Below are 26,792 nucleotides of genomic sequence, written 5' to 3' on the forward strand. Positions count from 1 at the left end.
GGTTATCTGTTGGAAACCTTCAGCTATTCATAGGCTGGTTGGAGTAGAACTATGTAGTTCATTCTGTGTCCACATCCCCTATGATATCCTATAAGCAAAATTGGGCAATAACTGTTCTGTCCATCCAATATACTCTGTTTCAGAAAAGCTTGCAGATGCTTCCCTACTTCTTAGTAAATGCCCAGGGCTTTAAGATGTGCCCATCTAATATAAGAAGGGGAAGTCCATTGTTGGACAAAAACTAAAGCTATGAAAACAGAAGACAGAAATCTCTACCTAGAATGCTTACTATAAACCAAATTCTGAATTCCATATTTTAAATCATGACTATACAGTATCTGTTATCTCTTGCTCTGGTTCCAGAGGCATCCTGAAGTTTTTCAGCCCAAAGTTCCTATGTGTCATCAACCCTCACTCACCTGCTCCTCTCTCTTTCACTTGCTTTTTAGAATAAAGATGGGAAGCATAGCCAACACTTCCTGTGAAAAAAAGAGGTTGGTAATGGCTTAGACATGAATACTGGTGTTCAATTGCCTGACATTAAGACCTTCCTACCCTTGAGAGTTCTATTTGACGTCTGTGGACCTGTTTTCCCATACATAAAATGGAATAAGAGAGTCACCTCAGAGAACTAGGAGACTGGTCTTTTCATAGTGCTTAATAACACTTGATTTAAAAAAAATTACTAATATCAACTAAACTATCTTTAATCAACTGTTCCAATTATCTCACTCTTTTTAATTTCCAAAAACCCTATAAAGATTCACTGATAATATTTCAATCCTCTATGCATTTTTCTCTCAATCAAAGAACATTATGACTAGCTGATTGATTATAAGTGGTGAGGAAGGCATGATATGGAGAAACTTGCAAAAAGACACTAAAAAGGAGAGATAACTATATAGGCCATGTGCAGGGTAACACTGGAGGCATGGTGCTAATGTACTGCAGACACCATGTAGAGAACACTGTTAATTAGACAACAGAGATTTAGAAAATGATACAATTTCACTGAAAGCAAACCAAAGCTAGGGTGGAAACAATGGAGAATAATAAGATACTGGAAGTTTGCAGGATAAGGCAAAGCCTGTCCAAAAAGGAAGTTTGACCAAGCTTGACTGTAGGTCAAGGCCACAGTCTCCACGCTGTCGATGGAAGACAGTTTTCAAGCTGCTCTCCACCCCTGCTCCAGGGAAGATCTTCATGTATGGAAGTTCAAGAAGGACTGACTTATCCCATGTCACTGTCTTTATAACATCAGGATGTTCTGTGGTGCTCTTGATCAGTGGTTCTCAACATGTAGGTGTAGGTAGTGACTCCTTTGGAGGTAGAATGACATTTTCACAGGGGTCACCTAAGCCCATCGAAAATACAGATATTTACATTAGTATTTATTACAGTAGCAAAGTTTCAGTTATGAAGTAGCAACAAACATAAGTTTATGGTTGGAGGTCACCACAACCTGAGGAAATATATTAAAGGGTCACTGCATTAGGAGGATAGAGAAACACTACTCTTGATGGTGTCTACCATGGCAGGTGCATCTGGGCCTCAGGCATTTCTCACAGAGTGAACATCTGTGAACACTGCAGCATCATTCCTGGACCTAAAACTCAGAGCATTATATAACGTATGATAGGGATATGGTAACTACATAGAGACTAAGTGTTCTGTAGTTGCTGGGATGAAAATAGAGTGAATATTGTAATGGTTTAAAACATAGCAATTAGCTAAGAACATAGTAACTGCTTAGACAGAATAAGGATAATTCTCTCTCTCTCTCTCTCTCTCTCTCTCTCTCTCTCTCTGTGTGTGTGTGTGTGTGTGTGTGTGTGTGTGTGTGTGCATGTATAGGTTAAGGTCAATGTTGAGAGTGTTCCTTCTTCATTGTCCAAATTATTTTTATTGATTGATTTATTTATATTTTTAGGCATGCCCTCTCATTGAACCTTCTGATCATGAATTTGGCTAAACCAGCCAGCTCCTAGGAATCTCTTGTCTCTGTCTTCCCAAAACTAGGCTTACAGTCATGCTCTAAAACACCCAGATTATTTTTTATATGTGGACACTCCAGATCTGAACTCAGATGTTTGTACTTGTACAGCAAGTACTTTACTAACAGATCCATTGTTACGGTCCCAAAGACTGTTGTCTTCAGCAATGCAATAATCGGAAGGTTTAGACCACTCTTCACTAATGAGATTTTCTTTGTTGCTGTCTTTAAAATAACAGAAATTTTCCCCACAATAAAAGCTTTATTCAAATGCTACAAGTTAAGGTGACTGACTACTCTTACTCTTTGAGGTGATATGAAAAAAAACCTGTGTATATATGTGTTTTCTTTCTAAGAGCAGAATTACTATCTACAACAGAGCTCAGTCATGAAAAACCCCTATCCAAAGGCCTTCAGTATTTACTAAAGACAAATTTCAAAGTCCAGATTATTTTGGAACAGAATATAAAACTGGCAATTTCATGTTGAATTGATGTCCTCTAAGGGAAGGCCATGATACAAAGAAGGAGCCAACAGTAAGGTTTCGGTTCATCTTGAAATTCAGAATTTCGTTGACTATAAACTGATTTGACTTGAATGATGATAACATTGAGGTATAGCTCTGAAGAAGGTAAAGGGGGTAGTGTGAGTACTACTAATGTACCAAGTGTTTACCCCTATGCTGAAGAGTTCGCAATCATCCTCACTTTGAATCTTCCCAATATCACTGGTTTGGTAGACAATTGAAATGCAAGAAAACTCAGGCTTTAAAGATCTTTCAGTGACACAGATCGTAGGGAAATTTGGGTTTCGCAAATCACCATTTTGATATGAATAGCCTCAGCTCACTACACCTTCATATTCCCCCTTATATCAGTGACTATGTAGCACCCTCTTCTTTATTAGACATACAAGTGAAATATAGAGAATAACCTTTCTTTTCCCTTGCAGCATTTTCTTTGGAAGTTAAGAATAGTATGTGCTTGTATTATTTATTTCTCATCTCAGGCCAAATATATACTATACACTGTGTGGCTTTTTCAAAAGTCTTGGTGTGTGTGTGTGTGTGTGTGTGTGTGTGTGTGTGTGTGTGTGTGTGTGTGTTTGGAGGGTGGTGCTGACAGGCTTTGCTATCTGTGATGTAACTGTCTATAGTGTGTTGCTTAGGGGATTTAAAATATCCATGCTTGATGTTTCTGAGCACATCCTGAGATTCACTGCTTCATGCAATCAGTTGAACATTCAAAGGGGTTGGAAAGATAGAATTTCAGGCAGGAAGCAAAGGGAAGAGAGCTGATCAAGACAAAACTTAACACAGAGATAGAATTCATGGCCTACCAGAAAATAATGCCAGTTCCTCATTGACACACAGTGACAAGTTGGAAAATGATTGCTAGATGAGAATTCTCTCAGCTCCAGATGTGTGTTTCCCTTTTATAACACCCTCTCTTTCTCTCTTACTTTATCAGAACCACAATTTGGAAAAAGTAATGAATCTGAAACAGCACTGGATGTGTTCCTTTCACCTTTCTCAGATCTCTCTATCCAAAACGGAAAACCAGTTATGAGGGGAAGATTTCTCAAAGGTTAAGAAAGCATGATTCTCTCACAGAGAACCTACATTTGCTTTCCAGCACCCTCACGGTGACTTCCAACTGTCCATGACTCCAGTTGCAGGGGATTCAGCAAGCTCTTCTGGCCTCTGTGAATAATGGGAATACACGCAGTGCACTTACAAACATGCAGACCAAGCACTTACACACATGAAAAGAAATACATGTTACTTTTACAAAAACGAGTGAGCAAATAATGGTACCTAGCTCGGTAGATGAAAAGCACCACATACATGGCTTTGCACAATATCTAGAACGTTTTAAGTATGTAGCAAACTCTGTACTGGCAACACGGGTGCCTTTTATGCTTGGTATGCCATCCAGCATCTATGCTAAACTTCTCAACAGGATCCATACGCTCTTTCTCCAAATTCTCCAAAATATGAGCCAGAAAGGTATGATTTACTGTTGTGATAACATTAATTATGTTCATGAAGATTTGCTCAGCACAGACTTTGGGTAACTTTGGGTAATTCACACCTCCACTTTGAGATACAACAGATTGGTTGGAGTACTGGGCTCCTAAGTTTTTGATGACCAGTCTGAGTTCCAGGGATCCCATGTTTTAATAAAGCCAGACTAGTAGTTGTCATAGTCTTTACATTGCCTACTGAATCAGGACACAGATCAATTCTTAACTGCAAAATTGAGTACTAGATTAATAGTAGATTACTTAATAGATTACTAACATTCTTCTGGCATCAATCAGGAGATGATCAATTTATCAAATCAAAATAAATAATATAAGTAAATAACTTCATATATAATCACTAGTAGTTTAATGTGTATATATTGGAATCATAAAACTGTGATGTTTCTTAGAATCAGTGAAGTGATTGTCACTTCCAATGCTGGACACGGGTGACATCACTTCCAATGCTGGACACAGGTGACGTGGAATACATGTAAGAGAAGTGATAGAAAACTGTCATTTTTCAGTAACAGTAACTGTCAAGGTTCTACTAATCTCTCTGGATCCAGTAGACCAGTAAAATCTTTCTAAATGCAAGATTTTACTTTCACACTTCCACAACAATGGGGTGGGATTAAAAATAACTATGGTGCCGAGGAAAGGAAATACAGGGAAGAGGATTTAATGGTGTCTTCCTCAGTGAATGACAAGCATACTTTTATGCTCCTTTAAATCTCTTTAAGGATATTTTTTAGCCTATTGTCTTTGCTCAAAAATCAAGTAATACATTTACTTCTGTTTCTAGTTAGTCTGGCAAGCTTCAAAAGGACTTCTTTTATACAGGAAATCATATGTACAAATGCCATATGTCTGTGTCCCTGTGTCCAAGGTCCATGTGTGTGTGTGTGTGTGTGTGTGTGTGTGTGTGTGTGTGTGTGTGTGTGTGTCAATTTGAGAGAGAGAGAGAGAGAGAGAAAGAGAGAGAGAGATGAAGAGTCCAAATTAATCTAGTGAAAATATCAATCAGATTAAATAAACTGAGTATTATCAATTTTATGAAGCCCTATTCTAATCACCTTACCTAGATTTACTATGGTCACATTTTTATAATAACTTCCAAGTTTAATGCTATAATCATGTTTGTTTATCAGATGAGAAAACTGAAGCCTAAAGGAATCCACTGACAGTCTCGAGGGTCATTCAGCTGAGCTGTTCTTACTGTGTTTCAATCTTTCCCAGATGTCTGTTCCCCACAGGGGTGAATAATGACCTCTCTGGAGTGTCAATTGCTCCAGCTCTTCGGCAAGAACTATTCAAATTTATGTCTATCTTCCTGAGATACATAGAGAAGGCTGACTTGAGATGACAACTTCCTTTTGAATTTTAAATTAACACCTATAACAATAGGTTTCATTATGACATTTTCACATACAGTTTACACTTATCCATCCTCTGCTGCCCACCTTATGCTGCCTCCCTGCTGCAGATCACCCTTTTCTGGCCTAATAATCCCTCCTCTTTCAAGGCAGATGTTGCTTGTGATACAATACCATGACTAAAGGCACCTTTGAGATTAAAGTTTATTTGGTCTCATGGTTCCAGAGGGAGTGTCCATAATGATGGTGGATGCATGGCCACAGGTAGTTGGAACAAAAAGATAGCAGGTCACATCTTTAACCACACAGAGAAGGCAGAGATAGCAAAATTGACATGAGACACAACTATAAACCCTCAAAGCCCTCCCCTCCAGAAAGATTGCACTTCCTAAGCCTTTAACAGCACCAACAACCTGGGAATATTCAAATTCCCGAGCCTATAGAAGGCCATTTCTCACTCAGCACATTACAGATATATTCACTACCCTCTCTGTTGTTCTTTCCCCCGCTCTTACACACACACACACACACACACATACATACATATATACATACATACATACATACATACATACATACATACATACACACATAAACACACAAACACACAAAATTTAAATCTAGGTTCTGTTAGAGAGAACATGGAACATTTGTATTTCTGAGCATGGGTTATATTGCAATCACATCTTGTTATATACATTTCCCTGCAAATGTCACAATTTTATTTTTCTTAAAGATTAAAATTCTATCCTATTGCAACATCCACACTTTCTGTGTTTTCACATGATGGTCATCTCAGCAGTCTCAATTTTCTGGATATGATGAATAGGGTAGCCATTAACATGGCTAGCAAAAATATCTTTGATATGTTGACTTAGAGACTTTTCAGTATATACCCAAGAGTGAAATAGCTGGGTCATATCATACTACTATATTTAGGTTTTTGAGAAATCTCTTGGTGGCAGGTATTGTGAGACAAATCTGAGATAAGCTCCCAGAAAACTTGGATAGATTTTACTGTGAATATGAGATTCTGAAATATTTTATTTTTAACAACAAGGTATTTGAACATTAAAAAGGACAGCTTACAACTCACGACAAAAATTTAATACTTGTTAACATTTTACTGTAATTATTTTACCCATTCTGAAGAAGTTTTGTCTGGAACTATTTGAAATCTACCTATACATAATATGTTACTTGAAAATATTTTATCTTTGCATACAACATATTCTTTCCAACATAAGCATAATCCCATTATCATATCCAACCCAAACAGCATTAACTCTCTATATCATTTAACACGTAATTTGTTGGATCAATTACAATTTCAATATCAAGTATCCATCTCAAAAGGCTGCTGTGCTACAGGTCTATTAGTGGCCATTAGTGACACTATTGAGAGGTGTTTTGCATCATGAGATTTCAGTCTCATCAGCACGGAAGAGTTCATAGCTAAACAGGCTACTGAGAGGGAAGGCTTAGTTGGAAGGGGTTCCTCAAATGCATTTCTTGAGCCGCCTTTTTTCATTCCTTTATTCCTTACTAATTAATAAGCCCGGCAACTGTACTCTACCACAATTTCTGTATCTTCACATGCCCCAGAACTGTAGGCTAAAATCTCTAAAACTGAGAACCTAAACAAAGATGTCTCCATTAAGCTATTTATATCAGGTATTTTGCATGATGAAAAACAGTATCATATCTCAAGGTTTCCTCCATTCTACTGATCTACAAGTTCCTCTAGCTCATCAACTACTCTCTCCATTCCCTTTAATCGAATTATTAGCTTATTTCCAGGAGACCTCTGCTGAATTGTGGAGAATATCTGACTTGTGTTATAATTTCTCGAGTTATATGAAAAGCGGTTTAACCCAAGTAAGAGAGAAATAACAATAGAGAGATCTATTTGATATGAGCACAGAATATACATTCTTGTTAAATGAAGACTGTAAAGACGAAATTTAACGTTAAGACTGAAAGAAAACAGCCTTGGAGGCTTAAAATAGCTTTAAAACTTCTTGTACTTCTTATGTTCATCAAAGGGTTATATCGATCAACCTACCTGGAATTTATAAACTGCTTCAAGGCAATGAGAAGTCAAAAATCGCAACTTTATAGAGCAGCCAAGGATCTACTAACCAAGGAGGTAACATTCAAAGTAAAACCTGGGCTGTGGGTGAAACTCAGGAAAAGAGAGCATCTCGATTGCCTCTCATCCCATCCCCAGCACTGCAAAAGGAAACAAAAGTAAAATTTGGTAAGAAGTCACCTTTAGGAATGCCAGTAGTAAGAACATTCTAGAACACTGACAAGTTGTCGTCAGAATATCTATGCATTTACAGCTTTTCCCCCCATCTTTCATATATGGAAACAGTTTTACAGACAATTAAATCTATGTGGACTTTGGGTACACTTTAGTAGAATTTGGGTCCTACATCTCCCATTCATTCCCAATTTTAGCCATGTTTCTAAGTCAGATCCAAAGTATTCTCACATATACATGTACACAGGCAGAAGTCAAAACTAGGAAAGAGATAAAAGAGGCAACACACCTGATTATTCTCTTAGCTCAAGGCAGAATGTTTACATTTTCACTGCTCTCCAGCACTGCACACCAATAATAATGTTATATTTTAAAGGATTCTAGATCCTTATAAAGAAGCATACCCAGCTACTTGTCGCCTGTGCATTAAGCAGGGTACTCAGCAGACATGAGCAATAGCATTGAAAGAAGCAAGACTTTGACCAGATTAATCAACTGTCAGGATCTGTCTACTTGCTATTTCCAACAGACATTACTAATCCATGCTTGAACTTTACCCTCTGATGCCTCATATGATGATGGCATATCACTTAAAACCTAACACACAAAGCAGCAGAATAGAGAAGCACTTAACATTTAAAGCTACTTCGGCCTCAGTTATAGACATCTATCTCTCCTAGGCTTTCAATGAAGCATTTAGCACATCTAAGGAGCCATTTGTTATGGGTTGTATAATTTTTCATTCAAAATCCTTAAAGAAAGTCTATATGATAATTAACAATATCCATTTTTATACTCCAGTTCTGTGGTATAACAATAAAACGGCACAAAAGCATCAGGGAGAGTAAACTATGTAAGTGAGTTACCATAAGAAACCTCATTAAGAATTACCTGTAGGCTGGCCTGACCACCCAGTTCTCCCAGAGTCTAGACCTCCAACCAAGGATTGTACCTGCAGGGATCCTTGCTCCAGATACATGTGTAGAAGAGGATGGTCTTGCCTGACAGCAACAAGAGGGTGGGCCCTTGGTCCCTGAGAGGTTTGATGTTCCAGAGTAGGAGGATGCTGGAGCGATGGGACAGGAGAGTATGGGATGGATGGATGGGTGAAATACTAACTGGGAAGTAGAATAGCATATAAATGAATTGAATGAATAATAAAAAGAAAAAGAAAAAATTACCTGCTAGGTAACAAGACCAAGATTTGCAAAACCAAAGATTCCCTCTCCCCTAGAGAAAGCCTGGAAAAGATATTTAGAGAAATGTCTCAGTAGTTAAAAACTTTGGTTACTTTTATATAAGACCAGGTTCCATTCCCTGCAGAAACATAACAGCTCACAACCATCAATAGCTCAAGTTCCCGTGCATCCAATGTCATCTTCTGACTTCTAATTTATTAGGCATACATGTGTCATACATTACATACAAGCAGGTAAAATACTCATACAGTAAAAATTACTGAAAAAATTAAATACTACCTGCTAATTTCATTACAACACTAAAATATAGTAGCATTATAGAAACAATTAGTTCATAAAGGCATAAAATGATGAAAATTCAACTATCCTGTTAGATCGTTGTCTTAGTCAGGGTTTCTATTCCTGCATAAAACATCATGTCCAAGATGAAAGGTGGGGAGGAAAAGATTATTCCGCTTACACTTTCTCATTGCTGCTCATCGCAAAAGGAAGTCAGGACTGGAACTCAAGCTGATACAGAGGCCCCGGAGGGATGTTGCTTACTGGCTTGCTTCCCCTGGCTCACTCAGCTTCCTTTCTTATAAAAACCAAGACTACCAGCTCAGGGATGGCACTACCCAAAATGGGACCTTCCACCCTTGATCACTGATAGAGAAAATGCCTTAAAGCTGGATCTCATGGAGGCATTTCCTCAAGAAAGTCTCTGGGATAACTCCAGCTTGTGTCAAGTTGACATAAAAAAACAGTCAATACAATTGACTCCTTGTCATTTTGACACACAAACATCACTATTAAGCCTCAACCCTTACCTTCTCATTCATCCTCAAGATCTAAATAACTCTAAAACTCCCACAATCTTTACAAGTTCTTACATATTAAAATTTCAAAATCCCTTTAAAAATCCAGTCTCTTTTAAAGTTCAAAGACTTTTTACAATTCAAAATCTCTTAACCACGACTCCACTAAAACACTTTCTTCCTTCAAGAGGGAAAAATATCGGAGCACAAGCACAATAAAAAGCAAAATCAAACTCTAAACGTCCAATGTATGGGTTCCATCATGATCTTCTGGGCTCCTTCAAATGGCTGCCATCATGTCTTCAGCTCTGCCCTCTGTAGCTCCAGTTAATCCACCCACTGACACTTCTATTCTTGGTGATCTTCCCATGGTACTGGCATCACCAACACATTGGAATCTTCTGCTGCAACTAAGCTTCACTAACAGCTACTCATACGCTCTCTTCATTGTGTCAAGCCTCAAATCCTTCACATGACCCTTCAGTCCTGGGCCATCAACTGGAACTGAGGCTATATCTTTACTAATGGCCTTCGAACGCCTCTCACAGGGTCAAGCCTCAGATGCTTTTCATGACCCCTTCATGCCTTCAAATCCAGTACCACCTGAGTGACAGTTATATATTACCAAGTACAGCTGCAGCATGAGGTACAACCTTGGCTATCTCTGGAACACAGCTTCTTTGTGCTCTCAGAAAACACTCCCCAGAAGATTTCACCTCAGTGATGCTGCTCTCTTCTTAATCACCACTAATTTCTTAGCTCCATCTAACCAGCATCAGTAGTCCCTGTAACACAAAGGTTTTGCTTTATTAGTTCCGGTATCTTGTTAATCACAGCTGTTTCTTCAGCCCCAGCTAACCAAAACCACAGAATCTTTACAATCAAAAAAGCAATGGCCTTGATAAGACTCTTTAATCTTCCCTTTGAAATTTAACAAGCCAGGCCTCCATCATTTGCACTGTTCTCAACATTCTTCCAAGCTCTTACAGAATATCCCACAGAGGTCTTAACACCCAATGGCTCTTCTAGCCCAAAGTTCCAAAGTCCTTCCACAGTCCTCCCCAAAACAATGTCAAGTTGTCACATGAATATACCACTTCTGGAACCAATTTGTCTTAGTAAGGGTTTCTATTCCTGCACAAAACATCATGACCAAGAAGCAAGTTGGGGAGGAAAGGATTTATTCAGCTTACCCAAGCAGGTCAGGAAGCAGGAGCTGATACAGAAACCATGGAGGGATGTTGCTTACTGGCTTGTTTCCCCTGGCTTGCTCAGCTTCCTTTTCTATAAAACCCAAGACTACCAGCTCAGGGATGGCACTACCCAAAATGGAACCTCCCACCCTTGATCACTAATATAGAAAATGCCTTAGAGCTGGATCTCATGGAGGCATTTCCTCAAGAAAGGCTCCTTTCTCTGTGATAGCTCGAGCTTGCATCAAATTGACACACAAAAAGGCCATTACAGTTGTATAGAAATCACTTTCATGTTCATTATAAAAAGTTCTATATAGAAAGTTCTATGATAAAAAGTATCTATAAATACACTGGAATTAGGCAGATATTCTTTGTACAGAATCACTTGTCATTAATATCTGACCACACATAACTTTTTCTCTCTTTGTGTGTAATGTTCAGATTGTAAATATTGCCCAAAATACTAGTACGACGTGTTAAAGGTGTGGTGCCCAGTCTGTGGCATCATTGGGTGAGATAGGGAATTGAGAGTACAGTTATACTATCAGGGCTATCAGGACCCCAGCTGCTTTCTCTCTGTGTCTCCTACCTGCCAATAGCGAGCAGTTTCACCACACCTCAGGTTTTAGTCATGCTTTCTCTTGCCAAAGCCCCAGATCCAACAGAGATTACTGAGTATAGATGCTGAGCCAAAATAAACTGTTCCTCCTTTTGAGTACTGTTTCTTGACTATTTGTTATAGAATTTGGAAAACTGACTAGCATCTCCCAGGAACTGTGCATAAGCAAATCTCAGCCATGAATATACACACCATTGTCTTTAAATACTTCTGTGTGTACTTCAACTCTGTCTTACAAAAGTTCAGTACTATTTCATACTCAAGACACTTAACATAGACACATGGTACTATTTAATATGGAATTAAAATATCTTCCATGATGGAATCAATGATCATGCATTTCAGTTAGTGTTTCTGTCTCTGTAGACACCTTTAATCTTTAATAATATAAGGTTTGGTTGTTTTATAAAGTCAATATATTTTTTAAAAGTCTACTGGTTTTCTGTGGCTCAGGATAATATATTCCTTTTCAGACTTTTCCAGATGATTGTAGACATAAAGAACTTAAAGTTATGCAATTTGTAGTTTTTAATTTTATTCATTTTTATCTATGTCTGTATGTATGTATCTGCATGAATTTATGAGTCCCACATGTACTGTCGAACCTATGGAGGCCTAAAGAGATGGCTTTATATTCTAGAACTGGAGTAATATACATTTGTGAGCTGCAGTGTGTGCGTCAGGAATTGAACCCCAGCTTCCTACCCAGAAGAGCAGTAATGTCTTTATCCATTGACCCATCTCCCAGCACCCTATATTTTTGTTAGCTATGCATTGAAACTGTATTTTCCATGTTGTCCTACAAACAACCATTTTTATTGTAATTTAGCATTTCTCATTAAAAGAATATATGAGATTTTATCTAACATCCCACAAAGGTTAAAGATTTAGGCTTAAAATTATTACTTATGTATCTTCAAGAGTCTCTTCTAATGCATTTTTGTATTTTAACATTCTTAATATATATAGTTTCTCCAAATATATTGTGATTTTCTACTTCTTAATTACAGATTTGCTATTTTAGTTGAGACATCTTTGTCTCTTCCTGGATTTTTCTACATTTACTAAGTGTTCTCTTGACATCCTGTCCTTCCAGTTTGGGGTTTTGTACATATATTCAACCTGTGACGTGAGCATCCCTATGGTGTCTTCCTCAACTTTACCAAACTCTGTTCTCTGCACTTTAATGCCCATCCCCCTACCTTGGTTGGGAGCTCAGGTTCTATCGACCCCTTTTATCAGAGTGTTTTTGATTATGTAACATAACATAACAGATTCTCATTGTCAGATGTTTCTAATTTTTGAATTCACCTACCCATGAAAGTAGATTTGGAGTGCTGAAACCAGTACCTGAGGAACCTGGGAGGGGTTTCAGTCATTAATTGGCTCCATGTTCAATGTTAGGCGCCAACAGTGTATAGACACACACACACACACACACACACACACACACACACACACACATATGCAAATTCTCATAAAACACCTGGAACACACCTTGGAGAATGGAGAACAGGCTAATCTCTACCTGAAGAGATCATCCTGTCCCTGCCTCTCTCAAAAACTCACAGGCTAGAGTTAAAACCATGAACCTCTAGGTTTTGTTTAGATTTAATTATTTTATTTTATTTTAATCAGGTTTTAATCATGTGTGTGCATGCACATACATGAATAAGAAGGGTATTGAATCACTGTAACTGTACCTCAAGTTATGAGGTGCCGTAGGTCGGTGTCAGGATCATCAGTGAAAGCATATGTGCACCTAACTGCAGAGCTGTGTCTCTAGCTCCACATTAAAATGTTTCTGAGCACAAACACACAATGAACTTGGATATTTGTAACTAATTAACTTAATGTTTCCTCTAAGATCAGTAAGTTAATGTATACTAAGTAATAGTGACAACTTTACAGAGTGTAGCTACTCCAAAAGGGAATTTTCTTTGCCAACTACCTGTTTTGTTTTGTTGGTGGTTTTGGTTTTTGAATGATTTGTCTTCCTCAGTGGAGTGTATAAGCAGGATCTGTACTTGTAGGAGCCTTGTGCCTCGAACCAGTTTCTACATGGAATAAGTACTCAATAAATAGCCAGTGAGCTGCTTTGAGGCAGAAGTTGGTCCTGATTGAAGTGGCTTTTTTAATTGACTTTTGTGTTGCTGCTTCACAGAGAAGCTCTAGGTAAAAGTAGGATAAATGTATAGAGGAATGAATGAAGGGAACACAAATCTCCTAGCTAATAATTGTGAAGAACCAGTGTTGAGCAGAGACTGTCACGTGACAAGTTCTCTTCTGTTACCCTCTCACAGGAATTCTTCTATTTGTATCATCAGACTTCAGACAGGCTTTGGAGCACAGCCTCAGTCTTTGATGTATTATCTCACCATATCAATAATGTGTTCCCAAACACTTGCATCTCTAATATGTTGATATCACAAAAAAAGCACAAAAGCTTTTTAATACCCAGGTAAAGTGCATAATAAGAAAAGAAGCCGGGGCTGGAGAGATGGCTCAGTGGTTAAGAGCACTGACTGCTCTTCCAGAGGTCTTGAGTTCAAATCCCAGCACCCAAATGGTGGCTCACAACCATCTGTAATGAGATCTGGTGCCCTCTTCTGGTGTGTCTGAAGACAGCTACAGTATACTTATATAATAAATAAATCTATTTAAAAAAAGGAAATAAATCATTTCTTTGATGTAGTGATTTAGAGTATCATATAGGTACATGTATAAGGTGTAACTTAGCTGAGTTTCATGGTATTTCAAGACATAAACTATCTGCTGGATTTAGATACATCTTCTAAGAGCAGTGAAAACTTCTGCTTGACACTTTACATTTTAGAGGACAAACTGGGTTTCTTTAAGGAAGCACTAAAATGTCTGTTTACCCTTTCACAGTGGGATTGAAAATTGATTTCTCAGTTTTCGCCAGGTTGTTGTGATCCAGCTTAAATGCTCAGAGCAACAAAGAGTGCTGGGGTTTCGAAGTTACTAATTAAAGGCTCTCAACAGTTAAGAGCATTTGCTGCTCTAGCCAAGGAGCCAGGTTTGGTTCTCAGCACCCACATGGACAGCTTACAAGCTTCTATAGCTTCAGTTCTAAGGAAGAGCCCTTTGATACTTTCTTCTGCCTTGAATGCATGTGATACACAAACACACACGCAGGCAAACACCTACACACACAAAAAAATAAAAAGTAAATAAATGCTTTTTTAAAGTTATAAATGAAATACGAGCAGCGCTGTTCAAAGGTTTCTTCGTTTATAGTGAATACATGAAAGGCAAAGGAAATAGAAGGTCAAGATTCTTCTGGAGCGCACAGAAAACGGAAACTCACAGACATGCACCGCACAACCCATAAGCGTGACTAAAGAGATCACACAGTTCTGCTTGGAGACATGCGTGAGAAATTGGGGTTTAGCTTTAGTTGTGTTAACTATGTGGAAGAATTGGGAGGTAGATCCTGAGAGCATCCAGGAACTCTAACATGGTTGACCAAACAACAGCCCACTCTCGCTGGTCAGTCAACTTGAAGCAAGATCAGAATCAACCACAGCATATCAGTTGATCCATTACGGAAAAAAATAAAATAAAATAAAAGAGGAACCTTGCAAGAAGGAAAGTTACTCATGGAAGAGTCTACTTGGACATTGGGAAAGGCTCTCAAGTGGCCACTGAGTGAAACTTCCTATTGGAGGCTTTTGAGGCATCGTTCCATAAAGAAGTAAAATGAAGAAATGAACAACAACAAAAGCAGGATAATTCTGATATATTTTTATTTCTAATATCCGAAATTTAGTCAGGCAACAAAAGCAGATAAGGAAGTGACTTGTCTGACCCTCCCTTCCAGATTCAAATTTACTACTCTCTGACTTCCCTCCGTGTATAATTTCTCTTCCTTCTGGGTTCAGATTATCTCTTTTACCAGGAAACTCTCCTGGGTTCAAGGTACTTCTTCCGCATCAAAGAAATAGGGAGCATCCTCATAAAAGCAGGGAGAGAGGAGAGGGGTTATAGGAGAGAGGGAAAGGGGATAACGTTGAAATGTAAATACATAATATATCCAAGAAAGATAAAATAAATAAATAAGGGAAAAAAAGAAATAGACTAGCATTCACATACTGTTCCTAAGCAGATTTCAAAGGATTTCGTTGTTGTTATTCAAGTCCCATAGAACTGGGTCTGTCTCTTATCCATGCCCTTCATAAAGATGAAAGAAGTACGGCTTGGTGCATTCTTCCCTAATGGTTTCTGTGTTGCTGATTCATTTCCTGTTTCCTCTATTATCCATTCTATTGCTGTCTGAAAACATAGTGAACTGATGCCAGGAGTTGCTTCTCCATCATTCACTGACCTGCTGTCCAACATGAGGTTGGTCTGTGACTGGTGCGATTTTCCTACCTCATTAGACAGAAAATCAAAACTGCCTCCTGGTGCCAAAGGTCAAACCTTACCTAAATTTACAAGTTAAAAGTAAAACCATAGCTTGTGGATCCCTGGGCTGTTTCGTATAGTCAGCATCTGTGAAGACTGGCATTCAATACTTGTCAAATCCCATTTTCATGGATAATTGGATAGGGTAGAGAGACAGCCAGATTTTGGAGTTTTTGCACTGGATTACAATTAATGGTGATTAGCACTATAGTGTTCTTTTCCTGATTGATTTTATTCTCACCCTTCCTAGTTCCTTGTCTCAAGAAGTCAGCTAGAGCCAGCAAGATGACTCAGTAAGTAAGGGCCCTTGCTGCCAAGATTGAAAACCTGAGTTTGAGCCTTGGTAGAAGGAGAGAGCTATCTCCCACATATTTATCTATAACATCTACAAATATGCTATGGCTTCTACACACATGTACACAAAGACACACACACACACACACACACACACACACACATATATATATATATATATACATATGCACACGTGTATACACACATACATGCACATAAGGGCAATACATAAAATACAATATTTAAAACAGGGATGTCCAGCTAGCCAACCTAAAAGCATGCATTGTACAGTTCTTCAGAGAGATTATTGCAAAGAGCTGCAGAAGGAACCGGGGAGATGTATGGGGTCTCAAGTTTATAATTGGGCTGCCATAACTATGATTGGCTCATCGTTCACTCATCATGCTCCATGTTCTTGTTCAGATTTGCATTTTTTGACATGAATATTGTGCTAAGTTAATCATTAGGAAGAATTTCAGGGAAATCATTACACAATGGATTCCTTACTGAATGATATACAGGAAGCTGATTGGCTTTCCATCAGATGTGGAATGAGAGTTCCCAGAAGACGGTGTAATTGTCATATGTCGGTGCCATTAAATGATCTTTTATTAAGATTATCAACATATACTTGAAGGTGATGCACTCCTAAACTAGAGCCTAACACATGACATGCTTGGTACATATGTTCATTTTCACTGGATGGCTAAATGAGAAATAAACTTTTACAAAAAATGGTAAATTTGGGCTCTTCTTCTCAAACTGGGGAAATCTGCCTGTTGAGATAACAACCTAAGCCTCCTAAGGCTGATGCCTTACATTTTATACTCAGCCCACTTGGGAGTTTTACAGTATTTGGGGGATTAATTATTATGTTAAAGCTCTAAAAAGCCCTACAGAGACATGTGCATGTCCTGCATGTCTGGACGGAAAGTCTGAGTCACTGGCACACAAGTCAGATTGTCACAGCATTTCATATGTGTTAGAGTTCTAAGGCAACTGAAAGAGAAGAGAGGCAGAAAAGAGATCAGTTTGGCCTCAGCAGGCAGAACTGTTTATGTCAAACTGCAATGGGCACACACAGCAGGAAAAGGGTGTCTGCCAAGAGAAGGGGATCTTGGGGCTTATATAGGAGGTTTGGAAAATTAAATGCAATGGATGGGGAAATGTGCAAGCCTGCAGTTTCTCCTTCTGGAGCTTTTTGTCCAGATGAGGTTTTTTGCCTTTGAAAACTGCTGTGCCACAGATACGAGGATGCAGACCATAGTGGGTAACGAGTCTGGGGGAAGGGGCTGGAGATTCAAAATAGGGTCTTGGTCAGTGTCTGACAGAGTTTGTTCAAGTTAATCCTAACACTATGGCTCTCTCCAAAGAGTGTACTAATGTACAGCCCTACCACTGTGCTAAGAAATTCTTCTTTATTTACTGCCCCATCAATATTTGATATTAAATCAGTTTATTTTGTCATTCTGTAAAAACAAAATGCTAATTATTTGATCTTATATTTCTGTAATGGTGCAGGTTTTTGCTTTTTGTATTTTTATCCACAAATTATCTTATTGTCTTTTAATCTGTTTTCTAAAAATTATGTTGTCTTTGAATCATTTTGTTTGTTTTTTAAAATCAAAAAATAAGACTCCATGGATAGAAAAAAATTTACAGAAGTTTTGCTATCTAGCATCTACAATAGCAAAATCTATGCAAACAAATCTAAAAAAAATGTGAAAAACAGGTTGAGGGCTAGAGAGGTGACTCAGTGGTTAAGGCAGAGGATCTGAATTCCCAACATCACAAGGGTAGCACACCACTGCTCACATGCATCTGTAGCTCTAGGGAGATCTAGCACCCTCCTCTGGCCTTCATGGACACTTCACTCACATGTGCACATAGCTATCATATATACACACAATTAAAAAAGAATTAAGGTTGCAATTAAATATGCATGGAGTATCGCCATCCTGTGTCTTTAAAACACATGAAGTAGGTGGGTTGGTGACCCCATCCCTCTTCTGGGGCCCCTGGCCAAGAATTGTTCTTGTCTAAAAGAAATTCAGTGACAAAAATGGAGCAGAGACTGAAGGAAGGACCATCTAGTGACTAGCCCAACTTGTAATCTATCACATGGGCAGGTACCCAGTCCTGACTCCATTACTGATGTGCTATTCTTGTAGAGAGGAACCTAGCATGGCTGTCATCGGAGAGGCTCTACCAGCAGCTGGTTGAGACAGATGAAGATACTTACAGCCAAGTATCGTACTAAGTTTGGGGACCCCTATGGAAGACTTAGGCGAACGAAGGACCTGAAGGGGATACCAACCCTATAGGAAAAACTATAGTATCAATTAATACAGGTCCATGGGTACTCCCAGAGACTAAGCTACCAATCAAAGAGCATACACAGGCTGATACAAGCCCCTGGCACATATGTAGCAGAGAACTGCCTCATCTGGCCTTAGAGGGAGAGGACGTGCCTAATCTTTAGAGCTTGATCCCCCAGGTAAGGAAGATGGTGAGGTTAAATGGGTGGGTAGATGGGATGGAGTAGTGGGTGAGGGGGATGAGGGGAGCACCCTCTCAGAAGCAAAAAGGAGGGGGCTGGGGTCAAGAACTCTGGAAGGGAGACTGGGATGAGGGCAATTTGGGATGTAAATAAATAAAATAATTTAAAAGTAGGATATAAAAGAAAACACATGATGTAATACTGACTATAGCTTATTGGTAACTATACATGTGGGAATAGCATGATCTCTACCAGCTTCAGGCAACAGCTATGGTAGGTGAAGGGGATGGGGGAAATGATAGTGGGAGTGAAAGGAGGATAATTAGATATTCATCTCCTGTCTGAGGATAGCATGCTGTGGCCTTCATGTTTGTTATATTTAGGTATGTGTGTTTTGTTTAGATACAATTCTTATTTACAATGTTTACAACATCTATGGGTATACTTCTATGTATATCCCTTGACAAATATGTATTTTTAAAAAGCTGAACACACAAGGTATCTATCAAATAAAACATCAACTTCGGTACTTACATGATTAAGAAACTTAAAAATGTGCTAAAGGGAAGAGTCAAGCTCTGTTTTCACTTCTTCGGTTTTTTTCAAGATTTTTTTCCAAAGAATTTTTCTTCTCTGTTTGCTTTTTTATATGTTTTTTATAGTTTCTTCAATCTAGTTTGCAATGAGCAAAAGTTTTTTGAGGCAAAAATTCGTGGAGTGTGGATTGAAACAGCTCAGGGGTACCAGCGTGAGCATCTGAGTTCCATTCATGCAGTGCAACAAGTGGACCAAATCCCCTTACCTGTACTCTGACCTCCACAGTTTGCCATGGCTCGGGGTTCCCCCTCCTCCCACAAATTAGTGTCGTTAAAAAGAAATCCTGGAGAAAATTATATTAAAAATTAAATTAATATTAAAATTGACCCTCTAAGTCAATGCCAAATTGACAGTACATTTTGACAAAATAAGAATGAATTGGGTGTCTAACCTTTATTAATAAGAAAATGTGTATTAATAATGTATTTTAGAAATCAATGTCCTTAAGACTTTTCATTGAAAACTTCATGTCTCTGAAATACCTCACTTCGAGAACACCCGATATAAATAGCACTAAAAATGTAATGGGAACGATACAATCTATTCTTATTCTTCCTAGATGGAAACCGATTATTCCACGGTTAAAAGCACTCACTGTTTTTGTGGAGGACCCAGGTTCAGCTCCCAGCACTTACATCATGTCTCACAATCATTCATAACTCCTGTTCCAGGGGATCTGACACCCTCTTCTTACCTCTGCAAGCACCAGGAATCCATGTGGTACATAGACATACAGGCAGGCAAAATGCTCATACACATAAAATAAATAATTTTTTAAAAATTTCATTCGACTCACATTCTTAAAATAAAAATAAAATTAAATTAAAAAACTCCAGCTTCTAAGGGAGAGGAATTCCTGGGCTTTCAAAATAAAAAGCATATCTCTTTAACAACCATTTTTCTGGACAGCTATTTTGAGCTAGGCAATTCTCTTCTCTGGACCATAAACTACATTGCTATTCAAATAAATAGAATTATCAGCCCTATAGGCACTTCTTTTATTTACTCATAAGGCCGGGATGGTTTAAAAATAAACACTATAATACACTGGATTTTACTGTGATAAAGGACAGAAATTGCCATTCTAGGGGCTGCATAAACTTCATTATAACCTTCCTGCAATGCTCCGAAGCAATTCTGCAAAGAAAGCATATACTGAGGCTTATCCTTTGTAGAGAAGTTTGTAACCTAAAAATACATTTATATGTTTTATTCCCCAGTGAGAGACTGGGATAATTCTGACATCTGTGCTCTCAACAGTCCTCAGGGTCTGAATTACTGTCCTCATTTTAAAATTGCTACTAAGTTCAGTCTCATGACAGAGGGCTGGGTTTATCTCATGTAAATGATGGAGCACATTCAGAAGCCAGGCAGGTGAGCCCCAGGCAGCAGGTCCTTCATATGATGACTTGAAGACGAAAAGAGAGATTCATGTGTCCTCTAGCATGGTTCTGGGATGCTGTTCTCTCTGCGTTTCATGTCCCTCCCACCTATAACGGGGAAGAAAACTTACGTTTCTAATTTTCTGAAACTACAAGAAAATGGTGCCCACAAAGCTTCAGCGAGCCCTAGCATGTTCTGCATAATATAATTTTCATATATTCCATTGTTCTCTTGTTGCTAACGTGGGGTTTCACCTAGCCTAGGCTGGCCTCAGACTTGCTGAGAAACTGAAAGTGGACTCAGTCCCAGATGCTTCTGTCTTCACGTACTATGTGCCGGGATAAGAGGTGTGTAGCACCACGCCTTATTTATGACGAACCTATGCAGTGCTCGGGGTGGATTCAGGGCTCTGTGAACGCTAAGCAAGTGCTCTATCAACTGAGTTCTAGTCCCGTCCCTACTTTCCCACTTTAATGTATTCTTTCTATGTATTTGTGTGTAGGTTTACATATGGGCCCGAGGCACATGTGTGGAGATCACAGGACAACTTGTGGGAATCAGTTTTCTCCTTCTACCACGTTCTTTGCACTCACATCTTTACCTGCTGAATTCTTTCACTGCCCAAAATATCTATTTTAGAAAGCATGGCTAGATTTTGATTTTACCTTAATCCAAACTAGTCTTTGCTACAGCATAAGAACAGTGTTTTTCTGAGCTATAATTCTTTCAGTAAAAATTCTTTATTGACTGGTATTACATTGTAACCTATTTGAGGAAATTTAATTATTCTCTTCCCACTAGACAATTCTGCTTACACAGAATTCGGTCTTAATTAGCCACACAATAGAGGTGTCTAGGATATTTAGGTCAGCTCAGGCTTCTGGAGTTTTGTTTGTTTTCTTTCCCTTTGGTCTGGAGGATAATTAGCTTCTTGGCATTTGACAAGGCATACTGTTACAATGACTCCTCCGTGTGAACTGAGGCTGACTGGTTGTGACACTGTAAATAAGGTTTGGAGTCAGGAAGCACGTTTAGAAAGTTTCCCCCACGGAGGACCAGGGATGTAGCCGAACTGGCAGAGTGTTTGCTTAGCATGATCCAAGTTCAGGGTTCAACTCTCAGCCTTGCATTAAAGAATGTGGTGATGATATCTACCTGGAATCCCAGCACTTCAGAGATACAGACACGAGGATCAGAAGTTCAAGGTCTGCTTGGACACATAGAGGGGCAGCCTGCCATACCAGATACCCTGTCTCCAAACAAAAACCAAACCAAAAAATATCTGGGGTAGAGGAATGGGGAAAAATCCTATGAAGAAAGTTCTTTGTCTTCCTTATACCCCTAACAAGTAAGTTGCTGAAGGCAAAAGACGCTGTAAGAGCCATAGGTATGTTCTTGGGGGACTTGGATTCCTCTGAGGCTAAGTCCATGTTTTCATTAAATGGCAATACAGCATGATTAACGTTTCCGAGACTCTCGCTTTCATGTAAATCTAGGTTCTTTTAATTGTATCTATTGAACACAATATGCTGTAACAGAGAGATGAGTCTTCCAATCTGAAATGCTCAGAGGGTATGCCATAAAATGAGAGTCAACTTTTTAGGCTGTGAGAAATATGCTGAAAGGAAAATGATGTTTGTGTGTGTACTTAGAATGTAGCAGATAGACCATCCAGAGGCTAGTGATAAGCACTTAGCACAGTAATGCAGCGACTTGGGCCTCCAAATTCAAACTGGGAAATCTAGAAAGAATAGAGAAATAAGCCCTTGTCAAGTACACATGACAGAGAGTCTATACCTAATAGAAATTGGTGCAAAATGACAAAGGTTGAATGAGTCAAGAACTCATTACATCACAGACATGGTATCATAGAGAACTAAGAACTAGAACCTATGAATATTATAATTATTACCTTGAAGTGTGTTTCCATCTTAAGCACAAAGAAAGAACTGCCTTTTGGCTCAGTGTGTAGCTCTGTGCCTGCCTTGGGAGAACCAGTGGGTGTGTATTTACTGGAAACATGAGTAAAAGAAGGAGTCCCCAGGATTCTGAATGATACAAGTTGTTGTGCATCGGAGGAAAACAAATGTTAAGTGTGACTCCAGACATCTGAAATTTTCCAGGTCTGCTTTTCACCTAAATGGAAATTACCACGAATATCACGATATACATCTTGTTGATGAGACTGAAAATGAGATGTATAGTCACTCGATATGATGAATGCTAACTTGTGAAAGCACTCTGCTAGACAAAATAAATAAATTCCAATGACACAGGTCTGCTCGTCCAGGCAGTAGACATTCTTTTGTAAAAGGTACAGGAGATGGCCACAGGATGAAAATCTCTGAGGCACCAGATGGCCTTTGAAGCTTAGGGCTGGCGAATAAGGAAGCATGGCAACCAATAAGAAACCTGATTGACCCCAAAAAGGGAACACTGAGGGCATGTCAAAAAAGTGAACCAAGGCAAGCGTGTATCACTGGCACAACAATCTTAGTTTGGAATAAGCCTACAAATAAATGAAAAATGCCAAAGTACATGAGTATTCCTCAGGGATGTCTCATTCTGCCTTGTCTTGGTACTGGAAGTCATCCAAACTCTATCTTGGATCACAGGGTCATTGCCACAATTGACTTTTCCTTCTCTTTCTCTTCAGGCCCTGCTGCAAAAAAGAAGTATGTCAGTTATAATAACCTGGTTATCTAACCTGTTCCATGCCATGGAGCCACAGAGGAGGAAGACCTTCAGTTATTCTGTCACCCAGCCTGGCATTGGACTCTTTGTCCTGCCCGCTTCCTATCTCTGGAGGAGCTTCTCCACCCGGGAGAGCAATGTTAGAGGATCCACACATCCTGAACAGCTGCTTTATGAGACACCTTTACTTTATCTTGGCTTAAGAAGTCATTGGCATCAGCACTGCCATCTTGGCTGTAATTCTGGACTCCCTAAGCAAAGGGAGAGTTGAGACTCAAGTCCCACCCGGCTCTTTTGGATGAATCGTTGAGAGCCTCAGGACTGTTTTTTGGGACTGACTTGTCTTTCTACGTACGTACTTCCAGGCTGCAAGGTTTTGAAATTTTCTGTACAGTTTGTGAGGACATTTGCACTTTGCCACTCAATGTTGTACCTCGGTTCACTGTTTGTTTTTGAATGCCCTGTTTTCATAGAATCCTACCCTCTCAGATGGTGGAATCTTTGGGGAAAATTTAAAATAACTAATTTTTATTTTAAAAAAATCTTGGCAGACATAAGAGGACACAAGCCCCCATGCACATCTGTAAATGACTATATGGTTATGATTATAGTATCATGAAAAGTCATGTTATTTTTTTTAAGACACACACACAAAAAGAAACTTAAAGACCAAAAACTGTGCTAAGAAGATATGCCCCACCTATCTTTGGTACACGGTAGGTGTTGTGATGGGAAAGAAAAGCATTGGTTAAATGGAATAGAGGTCTTGATCTTTGGAATGCATGCCGGTAATGTATTTTACAGTACATGTTAATAATTTATGTTTAATATTTGTATTTGTGTTCTCTTTTTTTATTTTACTTAGGGTATATGGATATTTTGCAATAATTTTAATGATTCTTAAGCTATTTGGAGGAAAGAATATGGATTTCTCATGTCTTGAGGTTTTGTTCATGCCCCCCTATGACTGACCAATGTGATAAGGACTTTACAAAAGAAGCATGTATGTTTTTTACTGTTTGTAAGAAGTACTTTCGTTAATCTTGCTGCTTATGTGTCAATTTAGTGGAAAAAAATCCCTTGCTGAAAAAAAAATCCCTTTCCATTCTCTTCCAGTTCTGTGGTATTGTCCAAGAATGTATCAATAAAATACTTTGGTTAACTTTTTTATTTTCTGTAGTAAGTGCTTTAGTTGTTCTCCTCAACCCACCCTACACCCACTTGTTTAGAGCTTATTTGAAACCCTGGCTACAGAACACTAGGGGCAGCTTAAGTCTGACGCTTCCAATTACAGCGTGTGTGGAATGCACAGAAAAGTCCAGAGGTACTGCATGCATGCCTGGAAAAGGAACAATCACAAAACACAAGCACTCTTTCCCACTGTAACTGAAGTTCAGTCCTTAAGAACTCTCAGATGCTAACTCAGTAAGTTTTTTATCAAAAACAAATACCAAGAAAGATAAGACAAGGAAACACTTGCTTACAGAAACAGTACTCTGCAAAAAGAAATAAAAAACCTTAAAAAGATAAATATTTCTAAAAATGCAAGGATATAGGACACAGGAACAGACAACGGAGACAATGGATTTAGTTTTGCATTCAAATGCAGTGGTGGGGTTTGTAGGAGCAAGATTAAAATGTAGAACTCCATGGTCTGTGGAGAAAACAAAACACAAAGAAACAAAACAAACAAACAAACAAAAAAAAACCAGGGAACTAGTCACAGCAGCATACACTCCATAACCTTATACAGATGGCATTGGTTTTAGTTCTCCAAGTGGGCCTCCATATTTAATGTGTACTAAAATATCCCCTGAGTGGACAAGGAAGGAAATAGTCCAAATGACAAAGTAATTGCCACACAAGCAAGAAGACCCTAGTTAGAGCTCCAGCATCCATGTTAATAAGAAGCCAGACTCAGTGTTGTGGATTTGTAATCCTTGAAGTGGAGAGGCGAAGACTGGCAGATGGATGAGACATTCTAGAAGGTGATCAATCCTATAAGGTGACTTCTAGACCAGCAGGAGACCCTGTGTCAGAAAAAAACTAGAACAATACTACAATACTTAATTTGACCTCTGTCACACACACACACACACACACACACACACACACACACGAGAGAGAGAGAGAGAGAGAACAGAAATGGAGATGAATATATATATATATATGTATATATATATATATATCAGATTGGATGGACAGATAATAGATACATAGATACATAGATATACAGATAGACACATAGATAGACAGAGATAAATGGAAACAGAGAAGACAGACAGACAGACAGACAGATAGATAAACAGACAGACAGACAGTGGACAGATGCATAGATTGTCAATAAATATCATTTTATCACTAATTTTTATGCAATGCAAGGTAAAGCCCTCATATTTTTCCTACGTTTGGTGTCTATTGAGTTTTTCCTATAGTCCCTTGTGACAATGCTTTCACAGTGAGTCCAAAATTCATTTTTGTATCAGACTGCAGAAAATAAATTGCTTTTCCCAATTTCTCCTAGCCCTTCAACACCCTCAAACTAATAGACCATGGAGAAATTCCAAATCAAAGAAGAAACACATTTTAAATCATCCACATTTTTTTTCTCAAGTTGTGGAGTCAAACCTTGTATAGAAAGAAACTGGCTACTCTTCCTGCTTACTTATAATCAGGTAGGTTATGTCAGCATTCTGCATGTTCATAGTTAGAAAATGATATGGATAGACACAACCTACCTATTGGATAGAAAGGATGACAAGAGGAATTACTCCCAGGGATCTGAAAGTGCTTGGCAAATGACTACTCAGCATGGCAGCTCTCAGGACCATGGATTTGTGACCACTAGCACCAGCATTCCTGGTTATATATTGTTTAAAAAGCAAATTTAATCTTACAGGATCATTACCTTCCAGATTGTCAAACAGTCCATAAAACACTATGTAAACAGATCAGACTGTGGGATGGCCTTATTGTAGACTCACTTTCATTAAAAAATTACACAAAAGCTTTTTTTTTGTCAGATATTCAACCAAGAATTCTGAGAAACTAGTAAATGCATTCAACACTTAGGGCAGGACAGGGCTCCTTCTGAAAACACCTGCTTTACACATTCATCTTCACAGTACAACTGAGCTAATACTGATGAGTAATCACGATGAAGGGAGCTGTATAGCACTATAAGAAATTATTAAATATATGTTTATATAGGCTGTGCATGTTATGTACATTGAAACATACATCTACATACACTTGTTCATTTTCCAAATCCACCTCTAACGTCTTGTATCACTTGCATCTCCTACTAAGTATTTGGAATTCAGGATTGTCTGGAGCAATGGAGCAAATGCATCAGAAAATACTATCAATAAATATCTGATCTCTAACTTGTATCTGACATGTCCCCCTCAAAGGTCCTATGTATG

General features: G+C 38.6%; 1 protein-coding gene across 4 annotated transcripts in view; it reads left to right on the top strand.

Moving 5' to 3' along the window:
• Nucleotides 1–24,537, top strand: part of Grm7 (glutamate metabotropic receptor 7) — an 882,386-nt gene extending 857,849 nt beyond the window's left edge. For 2 of the 4 annotated variants that reach the window (XM_039108422.2, XM_063286747.1), the window contains one exon: nt 23,330–23,466. Coding sequence is in view for 2 of the 4 variants with exons in the window: in XM_039108424.2 (XP_038964352.1) it covers nt 23,330–23,638 (309 nt within the window). In the remaining 2 variants the exon portion in view is untranslated. 4 annotated transcript variants of the gene reach the window in all.
• The last annotated feature ends 2,255 nt before the right edge of the window (nt 24,538–26,792 follow it).

Source organism: Rattus norvegicus, chromosome 4 (genome assembly GCF_036323735.1).
Source record: "Rattus norvegicus strain BN/NHsdMcwi chromosome 4, GRCr8, whole genome shotgun sequence".
In the NCBI taxonomy this organism is placed as follows: domain Eukaryota; kingdom Metazoa; phylum Chordata; class Mammalia; order Rodentia; family Muridae; genus Rattus; species Rattus norvegicus.